At 38.7% G+C, this 19,112-nt stretch overlaps 3 protein-coding genes across 3 annotated transcripts; all 3 read left to right on the forward strand.

Moving 5' to 3' along the window:
- Positions 1-400: 400 nt before the first annotated feature.
- On the forward strand, positions 401-2,166 carry MELLADRAFT_64221 (uncharacterized protein; the record flags this gene model as incomplete). The annotated part of the gene is made up of 4 exons (XM_007411265.1): positions 401-529; positions 603-680; positions 751-1,517; positions 1,656-2,166. The coding sequence occupies 4 exons, from the start codon at positions 401-403 to the stop codon at positions 2,164-2,166; spliced, it is 1,485 nt and encodes a 494-aa protein (XP_007411327.1).
- Positions 2,167-9,245: 7,079 nt separating this feature from the next.
- MELLADRAFT_48850 (uncharacterized protein) lies at positions 9,246-10,154 on the forward strand (the record flags this gene model as incomplete). Its single annotated transcript, XM_007411266.1, has 3 exons — positions 9,246-9,706; positions 9,791-9,864; positions 9,961-10,154. 3 exons carry the CDS (start codon positions 9,246-9,248, stop codon positions 9,984-9,986), a joined length of 561 nt encoding a protein of 186 aa, XP_007411328.1.
- Positions 10,155-12,236: 2,082 nt separating this feature from the next.
- Positions 12,237-13,345, forward strand: MELLADRAFT_27999 (uncharacterized protein; the record flags this gene model as incomplete). The annotated part of the gene is made up of 4 exons (XM_007411267.1): positions 12,237-12,536; positions 12,627-12,975; positions 13,066-13,199; positions 13,277-13,345. Coding segments are annotated over 4 exons (852 nt in total), but the record flags the coding sequence as incomplete, so codon positions are not given.
- Between the last annotated feature and the right edge of the window lie 5,767 nt (positions 13,346-19,112).

Here is a 19,112-nt window from a genome sequence, read left to right on the forward strand (position 1 = left end):
ATCACCAAAATTGCTCGGCCGCGGCAAACATGGACAAAGTCCCGTGCCGACAACGGCACTTCCATCAGGAACGTGCTTGCTTCTGTGCCTTGAGGCATTCTTTCAGCAGACCGGGACACAATCTCAAGCAGAAGACAGGTATAAATATCTGTCGTTCTCTCCGAGTTCTCCTTCTCCTCATCCTCTATCATTCACATCTTTTGATAACATTTCCCAACCACTTCTCACTCCGCACTTTGCATCCCCATCATCTGAATCTTTTTAAACCTTCCACAACTGCATCATCACATCACTCTATCTTCTACCATCCAATCCAATCTCAGAAATCTTGATCTTTCTCGATCTTCATCCTTCAATCTCTTCAATCCATCTCATAATTACTCACCTTCCTATAATCAACATGTCTTACCTTTTGCTCGGCCTTAACTTGCCTGCACGATTTGGACTTGATCCTTGGTTTGTCATGAAGAGAGCTGTAGCACTTCACAACGCCACAGTCGCATGTGCATCATCGGACAATTCACAGCAGGTAAGCTTTTCTTTTGCTTCTTCATCTGATCAATGACCAGTCAGCTAATTTTCTTCATTGTTTCTCATAACAGAATGCCTATGAATTGCTCCTCATCAGTCTTTGTAAAAGTCCAAAACTGATCGCATGGAATTCGACTTCAACCCATCAGGTTTGTCGACTTTCATATTTCGTGGTTTTCCACTTGTTGCTTTCTTGCTGACATTTTTGGTATTTAATAGTCTGAAGTCTCAGAAGAAAAGTCAATCAAATCTTCCCCTTGTGTTGCGCTACCTTCCCAAAGAAAGCGTCCTGTTCGTCGACAAAGACTTGCAAAAATCTTGATCTCGGATGAAGATTGCACTTCGGATTTGGCTTTTGTCACCAAAGTTGATCCTACTTCGACTTCACTCAACCGAACAACTTCTTTCATCCCGCTCACTGAGGAGCAATCTGAAAACTTTCACATTTTCAATGAGTTACTCGCCGAACACAGTGTTTCAACAACCTCAGCCCCTACACTTCCTACCTCCAAGTCTCCCTCACTCGTTCCAAACTCATCCCAAGGAACAAAAAGATCACATTCAAAATCACAACTTTTTGCCACTCCTGAACCAGTCTCAAAGAAATCAAAACCAACACTTCATTGGACTGAGATCTTAGATGATCTAATGACGGCGTCTGATTGGGAAGAAGCAGAAGAAGAGCTAAAGAAAGAAATCAAACCATTAATTAATACAACTTTATTTGATCAAACCCTTTCTTTCATCCCGCTCACTGAAGACGAATCTGAATTTTTTTTTATCTACAATGAGTTACTTGCTGAACATCAAGTATCTACAATCTCGACCCCTTCAATTTCGACTTCCGAACTTGCCTCAATCACTCATAACTCACCAGTTTTCACCCCTCGGTCATTGATTTCAAGGAAACCGAACCCAACACTCCACTGGACTGAAATCTTAGACAATTTAATGACCGCTTCTGATTGGGAGGAAGCGGAGGAAGAGTTACGGCAAGAAACTGATAAAATGGCATCAATAGAGTTCATGCCTCTTACTTTAGTAGAATCTTCCAACTTTGATATCTTCAACGAGTTGGTTCTCGAACATCAAATTTTAGAGACTTTGAAATCTTCTACTTCTAGTACACTGGCTACTACCTCATCCTCTTCATCTTTCAACACGACAACTTCTTCGAATTCGAAACCTTCAAAATCTAGCTCAAAGAATCTCAAAGATACTGAAGGACAACTTCATTGGTCTGAAATCTTGGATAATTTGATGACAGATGAAGATCGACAAGAAGCCGATGAATCTTTCACCATCACTCTTCCTTTCTCTCAAGAAAGACGTTTAGAGTCTTTTACAATTGATGAGACTTATTCTCTCCCATCTACACCCTCTTCGAATATCCATTCATCTTATTCGAGCGCTCAGAATACTCATTCTCTACCAACACCTGTAGAAGAACTCAAAGATCCGTTCAGTTTAATTAATAACAATCATCAAAACTCTTTCTATCATTCAGATATCAGTTTTGAGATTGTGAAATCTTGTTTAGAAGAAAATGATGATTTTACAACCGATCTTACTAGTTTGAATCTCGAAAAATCTATTTTAAATCTTGATTTCGATTTTGAAAATTCTTTCTGTTGATGACTCAACAGAAGAATTGAGTATGTACCTAATAGAAATCTTTTTTGAAAAGTTTAAAATACAAAATGCTTCATATAATTTCCTACTATGTATCTGGCCTGATTTGTCTTATTTTTCCTTATTTTCCTCGTTTGTGTTTTTCTCTATTCGGTTTCTTTCTGATTTGTAATTTTCTTTTGGATCGTAATGAAGCAATTTGACATCATTCATATAACTGAGCCTGAAGAAGGATTGAGAGAAAGTGAGAGGGACCTGTCTTGTAAGGTGATAAAGTGTGACCTAGCCTAGAGCCTTTACATAGTCTTCGTACTTGATTCCAAGAAATCAGATCCATGACTTGTTTTGCCTTTCTCGTGTTCAATGATCCCTTACATGATATTTACATCCTCTAGGACTCGCCATCCATGATCGCCAACTGATTTTGCAAAGTTGTGCACCCAAATCACGATGGGGTTCGATGCCTTGCATATGGACCGATATGTTGCGTTACGGTGTCGCAACCTTCAAAACCGTCAATTCGATCACCAAATCAAGTTTCATGAACACGGACTATATACCCATAACCTTGAAGAAGATTCAACTTCAAAGGTAATGTACCACTAAAACCCCCCAAAACATCCACTCTTGGCTGTGTTTAGATCCCATTAACAACTGAACTTTGAACTTCTTCATTTTCTTTTCTCAATGTCCAACATATAAAAAGAGTTGTACCTATAACCAATGAATCTGATTTCCTCAACTCTATCTTTCCAAACCACCTATACATTAAAAATTAAAAAATAAAAGAACTGATCCAATACAACCCACATCCCTTCTCAAAGAAAAAACCCTAAATCCTCTACACCATCTATCACAAAAACCCCACCCCACCCTCCAAAAAAACTACATCTTTGATCAACTTAAATTAGTTTTTTGCCAATATATTGTACCACCAGAAAAATCTGAATGATATCAAGACCTCTAGGAGTAACACCGGTTGATACATTTTGGATATTGGACTGACCAAAGAACATTGGTGTTTAAAACATGATTTCAGCAAAAAGATAAAGCCTACCACAATCTGAACTCTTGTCATACTGAAAAAAAGTCAAGGTTAGGGACTGATCAAGCTTTTACTGATGACTACATGATAAGATGGAAGAGTTGACACATGGCACATATCCGAAAATAATTAATGTGGACCACACCACACTTTTGTGCTTGGTTTTCATGCACAGATAGCTATACTTATAATAGGAGTAGATATGACTGGATGGAGAGCTTCAATTAAATGCTATTTTCACCAAGAACAACACCTCTGATTCACAATCCATACTTATTTGATCTAAAGTGCTACTTGAATGAGTTAAGAATTTGGAAAAAATCTTACTTTGAGTTGTAACAAAGATGAACAAGTTCCAGTATGTGTTAACTGTAGGTTGATTCAAGTCAAGAAATGCAAGCAGCATGACACAGAGTCACAACAGGTTTTTCAGGGTTGCTTGCTCCTGAAATCTTTTGATCACACAGTCACAAACACTCCAAAATCAAGTTTCAGGGCCTTGTAAAAAACAGGGCCACTGTTTCCCAACACTCATGTTTCTTTTTTTCAGCGCCCAACAGTTCTCTTTTGGTTGTCTGCCCTTTTTTACTTGCCTTGGAGAAGTTAAATGCCTTGTTTCAGTGTTTTATTATGTAGTTTTTGGCAACTTAATTCATACCTGATGAGAACAAACTTTCACATCCAGCTGCACCACAAAAAGCAAAAAATGCAAGGTAAACTTTTTTTCATCATTTGGACCTCACAGTCATAAGAACTGTAAGGCTAACTGAGTGATTGCAAAACTGTGAACCACCTCTCGAGGTGGTTTGCAAACTTATAATTATACTTATAATCTCAAGTACTCAAAGAACAATGGATGTGAAAGCACTTCTTGAACTGCCCTAGTAAGTCTCTCAAGAGAATGGTTATTGGCATCAAATTGACTGCTTGATGGTTTCATATTATTACATCTAAAATCTTGACCAGAGTTTTTGATGAATTAAATTGTGTTGATCCATTGATACTCAATTGTGAAGAAAGTTCAAAGGCTCCTCCAGCAAAATCTTCAAAGATTGCATCCTGCTCAAAAACTCCAATCAGACACACAAAGCCTCCAATTTCGAGTAATAAAAATCAGGTAAATCTAGTTCTTCTGACCTGAAATTGATGTGTGCATAGAATTCAGTCAGCACCCACCACATGTTCCTGAGCATATGTTTGCAAAGCTCTTGTACATCATCAGGCACCCTTCAAATCAAAGCCACTCCTTCATCATGATCCTCTTAATGTTTCCTTATGTCTCCTTGCATCACCTGAAAAAGAACTCTGAACCCCATTCATAACCAAATTTATCCATGCTGTATTCCTTAAACAATTTATTAGGACAATCTAGATCATCAACTTTGTGTAGTATATTGGTCATCTTAACTTGAATGATGGATGGAGATCTGTAGATTAAATTGGTTTGAATACCTTGTCCTATTGTGTCAATATCACAATGGTTCAGATTGGTTTAAAAAATCTGAATGGATTGGGTTTGGTTGATCTCTCTTGGTTACATCACAATCTATTGCTAATAAAATGGTGAATATTGTGACTTATTCACATAATATCTCATATTTGTGTAGGATTCAAGGTCTTTTGTGGAGGTCCTCACAATCCAGTCGGATGGTGTCTTGGTCTTGTCCTTTGGCATGATTGGAGGTGTTGGGGTGTAAGAACAGACCAATAAAGTCCAAGCACAGAGGAAAAAGCTAAAAGCTGGTGCTGGGGTGCACCCACCATATGTTTCAACTTTATGTGTGTGCCTAAAAGGGACATTTTTTGTGCCACACCCACCACTTGAAATTGAATACTGATCAGTGATAGATGCCTTGCCAAGCCATAATTTTGGTTTCCACTCTTTTGAGGGGGCTTTAGTCTGGGCTTATCTTAGCTGATCTATGTCTCAAACAAAAACCCCGTCCAAAAAAAGAATTTTGATTTAAAATTGAAACCTTCAAGTTCTTATATATATATCATTACAATCAAATTACATATCATCAAGTTTTCAAAAAAATCAAATTATTAAAAATGCTAAACAGATTTTTTTATTATCTCATCACAAAAAACCTTTAATAAAAGAACTATGAGTGATGTATCAAGGGATACCTCTATTCCCAAGCTTTATCAAACGTGTGGATACCAAAGATGGAGTGATTGGCTTCCATAAGATTATTTGTAAATTATCGGATTGTCAAGTGTTTCCTGATCATCAAGAATATCATTGTAAATAAATCAAAGGTCCTTGGACCAAGTTTCACTGTTATCAACTAAAAAAAAAACAGGAGATCAAAAAGAGACTATCATCCATGCGCTTTTCTCTCCAAGCTTGGAGGGATGGTTTTTTCTTACACAGGATCTAACTATCCTGAGCAGAGGTTCTAGGTTTATGAGGGTGCAATTGTCTACCTTGCCCTAGAAGGAGTCCAGGGAGAGGAAGACGTGCTACGGGAGGAACCTAGAGTTCGTGAGCCTGAGGAAGCTTCTACGAGCTTCCTTCTTGCAAGGCTCTACACAAACTAGTCTCTCAAGAGACGGGCAAGAAACCCTTCCAACCACCGGGGGGGTGGGAGATGAAATCTAGCGGGTTCACAAGAGGTTCTTACCACAGAAAGAGAGCACCAACAAGGGAGAAAACTGTGAGGACAAGATTGGAGGATGAGACAACGAAACAGAAGACAGATACGATTCCTCACATCACTTTGTGAAAGTTGTAGAAGGTCTTTCCTCCAACCGTGCCTGAGAGGATGACCTCATCCAGGGCATGTCTTGGGCAGGTGTAGGTCATGTAGTCTGTTCACTTCTCAGCTTTGAAGGTGTCCTGTAGCTTGTGCTTTTATGATATATTCGACAAATCTTTTTTGGGGCATTCATTGAGGTCTGGTGGCGCTACATCTATACATTCAAATTATTGGTTGTTGGTCTTCTGAAGCCTTCTGTATTTATATAAGAGGCCATGCTGCTTTAAGACTTCCAAAAAAATCATGTTATTGGGAAATCAAGTCATGTAGGGGCTTTGGTTATTTTTCAGTAACAGTGAGTTTTCTCTAGTTTTTTTTTTTTTTAAAAATATATTCTGTGTGAAGATTGGTTGTTATATTCAAAGATGGACCCTTCTAGTATATATTCTTTGCTGCATATTTGGGATTACCTCACAAACTAACAACCTTATTGGTGCTGGTATTTTTGTGCTTTGAATTAACTTCTCCTCCCCTCTTCACCACTCTTAAAGCCTATGTTCTTTGCAGGCGGGTCGGAGAGGGTGTTGTGTGTATGATGTTAATTTCAAACAAAAGTTTTAGCCCAGTCACACTCATGGTTATGTTTGTACTTCCGTAAGTACCAGGAGGATATTTCTAGTTGTAGGTAACTAGTTACTTACTGATTGGAATATTTGGGGAATGAATAGGTTTTCGGGAAAGTCTGATGTAATTGACGGGTTGGTTTTTTATTTAGAATCAAAAAAATTGGTGGTGAAATGACATCACTTGTTTACCACTCCAATCATCATCATATCTTTTCCTTTTACCTATTTCACTTTCCTCCAATATTCTCAACCTAGTATCTCCTAAAAGATATCTTAAAGTTCTAGTTCCTTTTTTTTCTGAAGCCCTCCCTCTCCACCCTATTGTGTTCTGTTAGAAATCCTGGTGGTGTAGAAGTTATTTCGAGATGATATTATACTTACCTGGCTTGTTATTTTTATGTTTTTGCAGTTATGTTGTTTTCTTATGTTTTTTCTCTCCTGTGTGATGAGTTGTTTGGTTATAAGTTCAGATAGCAAAGAATTTTTATTCTTTATTTTTATTTGTATTTTTTTTATCTATACATGTTTAGTGGTTTGTCACTTATACTATTATATCCTTTAGTATCTTTATTGTTACATTATTAGTGTCTTATTCTACATTGTCTTTAACTTGTATTTTACGCCAAAGCAACCCCGTAGGGTGTTGTGTGTGATGTTGATTTCAAAAAAAAGTGTTGGCCCAGTCACTCTCATGGTTATGTTTGTAATTCTGTAAGTACCAGGAGGATATTTCCTCTCTTATCTCAGGGGTGTTGTACATTTGCTGTAATTCTATCAATTGGTCTAACTCTGTTCTTGCACTGCCAACATATTTACCTGGGATTGAAACATCTGAGGTATCCTTGGATTCCAACCCTTGGAGAGAATCTTTTCGAGATTTTGATCTGACAGTATCCACTACCACAATATCTGTAAATACTTTATCAGAATTGGAATTGTTGGACAAAGCAATGTCAGTCACAATTTTATATAACTTTGTTCCTTGACTGCAATATTGTTGAGCTCTGCTGAATCATCATAAAAAACTTTTTCTTGAGATTCTTGGAGTTGTTCAAGGAATTTGAATTTGAAATCTGTTGGTTTTTTGTTTTTGGAGCTTAATCTTTTGGGATTTTGACTGTAGATAGGCCACTTGGGTTTTTGGCTTGAAAATCCATCTCAATCTGACGCATCATCTTCAATGTATCAACTTACATTCTTGGTCTTTTCCTTTGGCCTGATTGGAGTTTGCAGGGTGTAAGGACAGCAGGATAAATTCCAAGAATGGAAGAAAAAGCTTGAAACAGGTTCTAAGGTGTGGTTCTGGGGTGCGCCCACCCCATATTTTGAGTTTTTTGGGTGCCCAAAAGGGATGATTTCTTTTCCGCACCCACCACAGGAACATTAAGTAGAGCTTGGATGCCCCTCATAGAAAAGGGCAATCAAGAGATACTATTACTCCTCAGCCAAATTTTGGCTCTTGGCATTTCCTTTGATTGGCTGCTTAAATGAAGCTTTGATTGGAGCCAAAACCCAAGAATTCTCAAATTTTAATCTTTTAGATATTTATATCTGCTGGTTGTGCTTGAGACAGATGTGTAAATGACTTAGAAGACTCTAGTACCTATAAATATAGTGTGTGTTATTAGCACTCTTCTCCAACAGCTCAGGTATGCAGACTTTGCAAACCTCAAACCAATAAGCAGAAATGATCAAAATGAAAAAAATTCAGACTGGTGGAAGGTGGTGAGAGAATTATTGTAGTTATACGCAAAGGTTTGTGGGGTAAAATTTGATGTGAGAAAACAATAGGTAAGCTCAAAGGCTCTAATGATTGATCTAATGGAATTTCTAATATGTTTGTTGAGTGATACCAGTAAGATGGTCAAAATGGTGATTCTAAGAAAGGTCACTTACTCTCTTTCCAATATGTAAGGAAAGAGATTCATTTTCCATAGACACAATCAGATACATATAAGGGACAATAATTTGAGCAAACATATTGGGATTGATGTGCAATAATGTTAATGGGAGTTCTAAGCTACTCTAAGGACAACCAAGAAATATAGCACACTACTACACTGAAAACAACTTATCAGTACTCAAGTCTTGATTGTCTTTGAACAAAATGGCCAAGGGCCTTGCAACATATCAACTTGTGTGTATGTCATGATAACCTTTGTGACTAGTACCCAAGGATTGGAAGGAAACCTCAACATCAAGGAATGCAAGGAAGCTATGTTTTGGTCAGAATTTTTCATTATGGTGGGTGACAGCCAGAAGCACAAAACCAAAGACCGGGTATGTAATTACAACAACAAAAAACTCAAATTCATCAGTCTTATAAAACTTGAAAAAACAAGAGCTTTGTACAGTCAACTCCCTTTAATTACATACAGTTTGGCGGGTGGTTTTTGCATGCAATTAAAGGAATATGCACTTATATGTAGACCTCATTTTGGCTGGAAAACCCCCTTTTGGTGGCAAAAAATCCTATGCACATGGAGAATTATGCACTTACAGGGATATCAACTTAGAGGGAGTTGACTGTAATGTGGTCCGCTGAGGATAATTTTGAAAGCGCCGGGTGCATAAACTGTAGTTTACAAAACACTGTTTCGCGGTTAGGTTTGAACTCTGAACCAATTTATGTATTGTAACCGGATCGAAACTTGAAAGTAGAAGGACTCATCTCACAACTTATCTCATTCACGATCTCTCAAAAACTCAATGGCAAACCAGCTCAAACGATTGGTTTCACTTACTCCTTCGTCTTTCTCTCTTCGACCTTCTCTGGAACAAATTCTACCTCGTTCTTTGATCGGCTCATCTACACCAACATGGATTAGAATCCTATCATGCCAATCTCAAGTCAACCAACTCCGATCATTTTCTAACACTCAAATAAACTCATCAACAATAAATCAAACAATAAGAGGATGTAGAAAATCACCAATCAAAGAAGTCAAAACACCTGCATTAGAAGGTTGTCCACAAAGAAAAGGAGTTTGTTCTAAGATTTATACAATGAAACCTAGAAAACCAAATTCGGCTGTTAGAAAGGTGGCTAAAGTTAAATTAGCCAATGGCAAGACTATTGCTGCTTATATTCAAGGAGAAGGTCACAATTTACAAGAACATTCAGTCGTTTTGGTACGTGGTGGACGAACGCAAGATTTGATTGGGTTGAGGTAAGTCGATAAATATACTACGGAGATGTTCGGGCCCTGGGTATAAAAACTTCAAGTCTTGATCCTAATTCAATTCTCACGTAGGTATAAGATCATTCGTGGGGCTTTGGACTTTGCAGGTGTAGTAGGAAGAAGGACCTCACGGTCTAAATACGGAGGTCAGTTTCAGATCCTCTTGCGATGTGATATCACTGGTCTCAATAACGGGATGGATGTTTTTTACTGATGTGGTCCTCCCATTGAAATCTTAACAGTCAAAAAACCGAAGGACCAACCATAGATATCGTCCAATTCATTGTCAACCACGTCGTATCTCCAAGGACGCCTTGAGCCGAATACCTTACCTGGCTTTCAAAAAGGTACTCCGATCAGTATGGGCATCAGTCGGTGTTGCTTTTGACAGTGGTGAAATGGACTCGCCTTACCGATTTAAAAGCCTTTCGACTCCTGGCTATCTCCTATATTTATGAGCTTAGGAAGAAACCTTTCTTGAAAATGGTGTCAATGGACCGATTTGGGAACTTCATCTGCCCTGATCGCCGGCTTTGACTTGTGCAAATATGATATGGTATCCATTCTCTTAGTCCTGGCTCCAATAGTGATCTTGATAAATTAGATATTGGTATCGATTGCAGGACTTCATTTATGACCTGTTGACCATATTTGTATGGTTCGTAAGAAGAGTGACAAACCTCTCGTATTGACCAAGAAGCTATACTGCCTGTTGACACTGAGGATGGTTGAGCACCTATCAGGGTAATTGTTGGCTATTGAGCCAAACATCATACTGCATAACTCAACATTCAAGTCATTTCAGCAAATTCTGCTCAGTGATCTGGTTCCTAGCCTGTTTGACATGACCTTCTCAAATCGCCTTTGCCAAAGTTCAAAATATGTCGTGCTCATACCATTTTCAGAAGATAGAGCGGACCAGGACGCTTGACTTCAAAGTTCAAACGAGTGAGCCGTCTACAACGCTTATTGCTCTGTCTGACAAAAGCCTCGAACAAATACACTGATTTGAATATCTGAATGACACGACTTTTCCACATTGTTTCTAAAAGTATTGAATACCCAGAAGATAACTTCAGTTTGATTTATATGACCACTTTTTTTCACCAGTACAATAAGAATCCTTGAATGATATGTATATTTATTGGTACGCTACTTGGGTTTATGATGAGAGCTGATCCATTCAACTTGCCATCCTAGGGTTGAGCTTCAAATGGCTTGAATTTCTGTGAACCCATTTCCCTCTAACTTTCATTTGAGGCATTCGAAATCGATTTTTCCATAATTTTGGGGTCTTCTCTTCAAGGCTCTTGTTGTTCTTGGAAACGGCGCTGTGATCGAAATGGCAAGAATCAGACCTCGGGCCCCAAATCGATACGACTTATCAGTTTAGAAATTTCTTTGGTCAATGATCAGAAGTGATCTAATTTCAAATCAACCACCACTCTTGACCATATCTCACTCTCTAATTAGAAAAGAGAAATTGCAAGGTTTTTCACGAATCAAAACCAAGAATTGCGTATCACCAGTTTACCTACGAGCGAAACATGTTAGGGTACCTTCACAGCATTCAATTAACCCAAGCAGCAAGTGAGTCTGGAAGAGCCGGTTTTCGGGTATCATCTTGCCAGGTTTTCACACATCAACTTCGAATAGATCATCGATCATGAATAAAGTTGAGAATAGATCAAACTATATACGTTTTCTTATTTTAGCCAAGACTGAAGTTTTTGATCAGTAGATTCTTGAGTGAATTGTCAAAGTTCAAATCCTCATTCGATTCTCACTTTCATTCTCAATGATGATTTGATCAAATCAAAGATCGGATTCGGATAACTCATAACCGAACAGTTTGATGATGTAAGAGAAAAGGACTGATTTGAAAAGAGACTTTGTCTTTGAATTCTAAACGAACCGAATTGAGTTCTCAAGTTGTCGCAAGATCAAGTTCTCGAAGTTGCCGGTTCATCTGATCATCTCTTTCTTTCTTTTGAATTCCAAATCATAAATCAGAGAAAACGATCAAGAAGTTCATGTAGAGGATCCCTGACAGAAAGTTTGGGGTGTAAGTCGAATTCATCATAAGACTTGAGCTATAGATTAAGAGAGAAAGAGAGATTGATTCGATTCGAAAGTGTTGATGACTTTCGTAAGCCAACTCAAAGACCAAAGCATCTAAGAGCCAAGTCGAAAGAAGATCATGTGAATCGTTCAAGAATGTGGATTAAGATTATGTAATTGGATTCAAGACATTTGACCATGACTTCAAGTTCACCCAGTGGAATGGGATTCGTGAGTCATTTCCTCAAAGGTATAAAGTCACACTCTTTCCTACCATTTGGAAATCCCATCTTCGCACCAATCTACAGTTCTATCTAGCAAACCAATTCTATCAAACTTTTCCATTTTCTTTCTCTAAGATCAAAAATTAAACATGTCTCAAAACAACAATGGTCATTCTACTGGCAATGGTCATCGCGCCATGTCCGGCAATGGTCATCAACATGATAACCAACCAGACCTTCATTGTACCAATCTATTCAATTTAGATGGTCGTGTTGCAGTAGTCACTGGTGGTAGTTCAGGTTTAGGTTCTATGATTGCTCGTGCTCTTGTATCAAATGGTGCTCGTGTTTATTTAGTTGGTCGTCATGTTGAAAGTCTTCAAAGAGTTTGTAAAGAGTTTGAATCTATGGATAAAGGTAGATGTTCTGAAGGTGCTAAGCTCATTCCCATCCCGGCTGATTTAAGTACTAAAGATGGGGTTGAGAAGATGAAGAAAGAAGTTGAGAAACGAGAAAAATCAATCGATCTCTTGGTTCGTGTTCTCAAGTTTTGATTTCTCTAGTATTCTTCTTTCCATCAATCCGATCTGACTTTTAACTGGCTCTTTATACATCTTAATTAGATCAATGCAGTTAAAATGCAAGGACAATCGATCCATCCAACTGGTGGCAATAGTCTTCAATCCATCTCTCAAGCTCTCTTACAACAAGGACAACGTGAAGCTGAAGACGTCTTACGTACCAACGTGATTGGAACTTATTTCGTCATTGCTACTTTATTACCTTTACTTGGTAATTCGTCTCATAATCCTCAAATCATCAATGTTGCTGGTGTTGCTGGTCTTTCTCGTGAATTTTCCGAAGGTCTTATCGAACCTGCTTCTCAAGCTGCCATCATTCATATGTCAAAGACTTTATCAACTCTTTTGGCTAGAACTAATGTTCGTTGTAATGTCATTGCTCCTGGAATTTGTAAGTTTCCTGTCGATTTGTTTAATCTCATTATGTATACATTTTTAATTCAATTTATTCTTTTTTTCTTCTTCTGTATCTGATTCTTAGTCCCAGGTGGAGACAAGAATCAACATGGAAAAGATCAACAATCAATGTCATCTATGAAAGAAATGATCTCACGAGTTCCAGCCGGTCGAGCTGGTGCCGAAAAAGATATCAGCACTTTAATCCTCTGCTTATGTGTAAGTCATCTTCCTTTCTCTTTAATTCTTAAATCCCTTGTCTAAAATGTTTTGTTTTGATCCTTACAAATGTTCAGAGCGGATTCCAAACTTATGTTTCTGGAGCTGTGATCCCTATCGATGGTGGTCTTCTTACTCAAGTTCCATGTTGTTATTGATCTTTCTCTTGTATTTTGAAAATGAAATATCTTCAATATGCGCTATTTGATCATCAAACTCTAAAAAAAATTATGTATCACTTTATTTGAATATCATCCTCGTTATTATCTAGTATTGTAAGAAGAATCAATTCTTTTATTCCATCTCGTGCTACTGTTGTTGTTAGGTAAACATTTTATGTTACTTGCAATTATGTGATTCGATTATTGTGTCCTCCCTTCATACTTTGTGCGTCCTTCTGAGTCTGACAATCAACAACATCCGGTTCCCCATGACATTATGATCTGATCTCACTAGGTCCATTACAATTTATAACATCCTATCTTATTTCATAAAGGACACTGTTTTTCCCTTGCCTACATTATTTCTAGGTGAGGAAAAGTTTTTATAGCGTGAGTTAGGTCTCCGCTTGCAGGGATAGTTCTTTCGCAAACTCTCCATACCGCGGGACCTAGTAGTGGAGGAGGTTCACAAAAGGTGTTAACCAGAGAGATCTCTTTGTTGGTGAGAACTCTCCTTTGGTCGGGAGAGATCCTCCTGATCTTCTGTTTCCCAATATCTTGCCTTTTGCTTACCTCCTAGAATTTCCTGTTATACATAGTCATTTTTCGGGTGGGTGGGAGGATAAAAAATGGTTAGTTAAGTTAAAGAGTTATAAATTGTTGATAATATTCAATAATGTAATTAGCGGTTAGTGAGGAAGAATGGAGGATTACACCACAAAGAACGTTTTGTGCGGGAGGATGTCCGGACCGTCCCAGATTGGATGATCGGGTCAGCACCCCGGGTCAGGACACGTCATCGACATCCAAGGGCGGTTCCTTCAGATGCTGTGCGGATGTCAAGGCCAGGACTCCGATGTGCCCTCAGCATACATGGAAGTCCTACCGAAGTCCAATTGAGGTTGTCCTCAAGGCACACCTCGGACATCTGCAAGGTGCTCCGCACTCAGGACCCCAGGCAGCTGTGACGTGACATCCCCCGGTTATCCCCAGTCCGGCTATGCTGTGCGGTGAATATCAGCTTTGTAGTCCCAGCAAGATACCGGAACGGTGTCGCTCAGCCATCATCTGCCTATTAATCTCTCCGATAGCGAATCAACCTTCTCATCCTTGCAATACAACACTTGGTACGTTATGAGATCAAAGTCTCCGTGTTTGTTCGTATAGTTTGCTGACAAACTCATGACTCTCTATGTCCATTTTTAGTTAAACTCAACTTTCCATCGTCTTCACATCACATCTCGGTTTTCCTTTTATCATGGCTTTGCCCAAAGCTATTGTAGATCTCTGTTAGTTGTTTTTGTATCTTATATCTTGGTTTCTTGCTATTCTGAGACACATGTATATAGATTTTGAACGCACACCGATACAGGGTGGCTTTCAATATTGGTGTATCCTGTGCAAAGGTCGAAAAATGAAAGACACATCTCGTCATAAAAACTCGGAAACTCACAAGGCTATGGTGGCTGATGAGGAAGCATCAGAGGCTCGAAACCGCGAGAATGAACGTCATCTAGGCTCATTCCTTCAAAATGACGATGAGCCCAATAATGATGCACCCCAATTCCTGGGCTTTGAGGAAGATGATAACATAAACACACCTGAGCCGACTTCTGTCGGTTATACTGAGACGTTGATGAAGATGATAGCTGGCCTTTACGATGATGACGGGGATTCCGATCGCTCCAAAGATGATCAAGACTTTCCAGGTCTTCCTCAGCTCGACTTCGAAACAATTCTACGAAAACGACTAGAAGATATCCAGTGCAGCCAGACCGACTCTGTTTCACAAGAGTCAATATCCGATTCTAATGATGATACGGTTGAAAAACCTGAACAAACAGGTCATAATCAAAAGAAAGAATCCTTTGATTCTGACTGGTATCCCTTTCAAAAAGAGGTGTTTAATCTCCTTCCTTCCAAATTGAATGTAACAATGTATTGATTCTATATTGATCCCTTTTGAAAGCAGATCGCGGGGTTGGTTCTCTTGGGGTCAGGTCGTCATATTCTTCCTGAAAAGCAGTACGAGCGAGGTCGCTTTGTGTTTTGTTTGTTTAATGTCGTCATACCTGCATACAAGACTCTACGAAACTTGCAATCAAAATTGTGTACGCGCTTAGGTCTTAACGTTGTCAGATGGGAAAGTTCACTTCAAAATAAATGTTACGGACTGAGTATAAAGGAAATCATAGCTCAGGTAAGTGTTGTGTTGTTTTTAAATTTCCCTCATATTGTTCCGATCCTGGCTGATAATTAAATGTGCTATCAGGAGCTTGCAAATCCTATAGTCACAAAGCACTTAGTTTTTATTCCTGAGTACAACATAGATGTTCAGATCAACAGATTATCACAATCTAAAAAATGGCTGGAAGGATTCTCTCGGAGCCAGAGAGTACAAATGGTTCCTTCTCCTAACAGACACTTCTTCCTTTACAAGCCAGTGTGTCGAACTACAGGAGAGTGGATTGTGCCAATTTTCTTCTTTCAGCGGGCGGGCCAAGCTTACGCCAAATGCTTAAAACCTTCAACTGTACCTCAGGGTGTTAATCATGGAATAAGAATTGTTGTTGATTCACACCAGGAGTTTGATTCTCCCTTTCTAGTTACAGTTTCAATTGATTCTCTTAGAAAAACTTTCATAGATTCAAAAGATGAAAATGGTCTTTCTCTGGAAGAACAATGTGGAGGTGTAATGTATCATACATGATTCATTTTTACACTTCCTTCTGTTGACACTTCCTGTTTGGTCTGATCCTTTTGGTACGGTATACAATCAGAACGTAATCTTGATGGTGATCAGTACCAAGAGATACCTCTGCCGAACCCATGGCGAACTAAAGCAAATGGTAAAGTGATTCGACACGTCCCTATCACACTATATTCAGATGATACTTCCGGAAATGTTTCAAAAAAGTGGAATAAACACATGAGTTATTATTTCACATTATCCGGTTTACCTCCTGGAATGACGAATCAGGAGTACAACATTCACTTCCTTGCTACCTCAAATAAATTGAGCGCTCTGGAACTTGGTGATCACGTAGTAGACGAATTGAAGTACTCATTTATTAAACAATTTTTCAAATCAATTAAAAACGCTTACTTTTCACTTGTTTCTCTACTTATGTAGCACACTTGAAACCGAGGGATTTTCCACCTACAACGAAATTCTGAAGGAGGATGTCCTGGTCATGATTGTTCCTCTCTGTCATCTTGGTGATTCTCCTATGCACGCGGAGATCTCAAACACAACAAACCCTTCAATTACATTGAACCCTTGTCGGATATGTATGTTGAGTGTTGAAACAATTGCTGAGAAACAAGATGCTAAATATACTCGAGCCTTTGTGGGTTTAAATCAAGATGAGGTATGTGTATTTTGCAATTATAAAAAAAGCTGGATATTTTTGACATAGTTGTAATCTTTTTAGGGAGGACCTAGACCGCGAGATTGGGATGTGACAAAGGCACAAACCGTTGAACTTTGGAACCTTCTTCGCAATCCAAAAAAATACACTGAATTCTTGAAGAAAGCAAAAGATTATGGAATTCGTGACACTATGAAAGTTCAATTTGTTGAGTGGTTTCATGAGCTACACCAAGATAAAGAATATTCAAATGAAGAGGTTCAAAAAATGTTTGACGATCTGAATGAAAAATTTGGAGAACATCTGTTCAACCCCTTTTTGCGGCTGCAAGGTATGATTCTCAATTTGTCCATTTCTTACTTGTTTCTAAAGTATAAATCTGATGGAATTATATCAGGGTTTGACGCACATAAAGATACACCTGTGGAGATTCTCCATGTGGTTTTACTCGGGGTTATCAAGTATTTGTTGAAGGATGCTATGGATAGTATTCCGGATTCAGCTCTGCCTTCAATTTTGGCACGATGGAAATCGTTCAATACTTCCGGCCTCAAAGTTCCACCAATTCAACCCAAGACAATGACTCAATTCTACCAGAGCTTAGTGGGAAAAGATTTTCGAACGGTCATACAAGCAATACCTTTTGTATTGTATGAACATATCTCCTACGAGCGACGACGTATGTGGACGGCATTAGCACATCTTTGTTCCTTTATCTTTCAAACCTCCATTACCAACTTTTCTTCTTACGAGAAAAAACTGAAGATATTGGTCAATATATTTCTTGGTCACATCATCCGATGGACGGCACAGTGGACAAACAAACCGAAGTTCCATATGCTAGTCCACTTAGTAGAATCAATCAAACGGTTTGGCCCATTACGTTTAGTTGCAACTGAAAAAAACGAAGGCTTTAACGGTGTAACACGCTTAGCTTCAATTCATTCGAACCGTCACGGTCCAGGCTTACACATTGCAACAACCTTTCTTTGTGCATGTCTGATGCAAATGTTGCTATCTGGTGGCTCATTCTGGGATGAGAAGTATCAGTGCCGAGCAAAAGCAGGAAAAGAAGTACTCAATTTATTCTTGAATAATGAATGGGTCCGGGATACTTTGGCTTATAATCAAACATGGAATTCACAAGGCTCAATTTCAATGAAAGGTTTGTGATACTCCCTTTCACGAACCTTCTTTTTTGGCAAAACATCTAATACCATCATTTTCATTCTCACCTGTAGGCAACATCAATGAGAGCTTACCACCAAGTGATATTAAAGAAGCGTTCCCAAAATTTGGCTGGTTACAAAAGAAAGTATTGTATCTTTGATCTAGCCAGCGTGTAAGGATGGACAACTTCGTTTTCCTTGTGCTACCGGGGGAAGAGACTCCTAAAGTTGGTAAAATCGAAAGCTTCTGGCAAGGTACCTACAAGAATAGTTTGAAATTATTGGCAAAGGTGAAGGCCTGTCGTTTAAATGAGGATGTTGATGATTTCTATGGCTTTCAAGGTTTGACTGTTACCCCAGAAAGTATGTGGATTCCTGTGGAGGTATGTCTTTCAAACTGAATGGACATTCCAATTATGGACTTGAATGACACCATTTATTTCACAGAAGATAAGGTGTGTGCTTAACGTCCAGCATAATTGTCATCTCCTCAATTGTCAGCCACTATCCAGCCCACCAAGACACGACGGACAAATGCCAGTCAAATCTCCATATCAGATGGTTCATAAACCCGTTGATGAGTACATCTTGAACTCGGGTGCGTTATATTCACCTGAAGATCATAGGGCTGTTGCAAACATTGAATACACTCAATGGACAAACGAAGAATGGGAGGAATGCATTAAGATGGGTATCAATAATTGGAAAAATAGTCAAGAAAAGAAAGATAAAGCCAAACAAGACAAAGCAAACAAGGATAACAACCAAAAGGCCAAAACAAAAGGTAAGAAAAGGAAACATGAAGATATTGTACCACGTGAAGATATTGACCCAGCGTTGTTTGAGATTTGAATCAGTTTCATGTCCATTTCCTAACCAGACCATTGCAATTCAGAGAATGAATAAAGAGTGTACCTGAAAACCAGTCAAATCCAGGATTGGAACCACTCCAAACGAGCGGTTTATAAACCAAACAGTCCCCTTTTGAACTCTTGAACTCTCTTTGACGATATTCTTTTACCAGTCAAATCAAGGGTTGGAACCCCTTCAAACAAGCAGTTTATAAACCAAAAAGTCCCCTTTTGAACTCTCGAACACTCTTTGACAATATTCTTTTACCAGTCAAATCAAGGGTTGGAACCACTTCAAACGAGTGGTTTATAAACCAAAAAGCCCCCTTTTGACCTCTCTTTGACGATATTCTTTTTATTG

Source organism: Melampsora larici-populina (genome assembly GCF_000204055.1).
Source record: "Melampsora larici-populina 98AG31 unplaced genomic scaffold MELLAscaffold_24, whole genome shotgun sequence".
Classification (NCBI taxonomy): domain Eukaryota; kingdom Fungi; phylum Basidiomycota; class Pucciniomycetes; order Pucciniales; family Melampsoraceae; genus Melampsora; species Melampsora laricis-populina.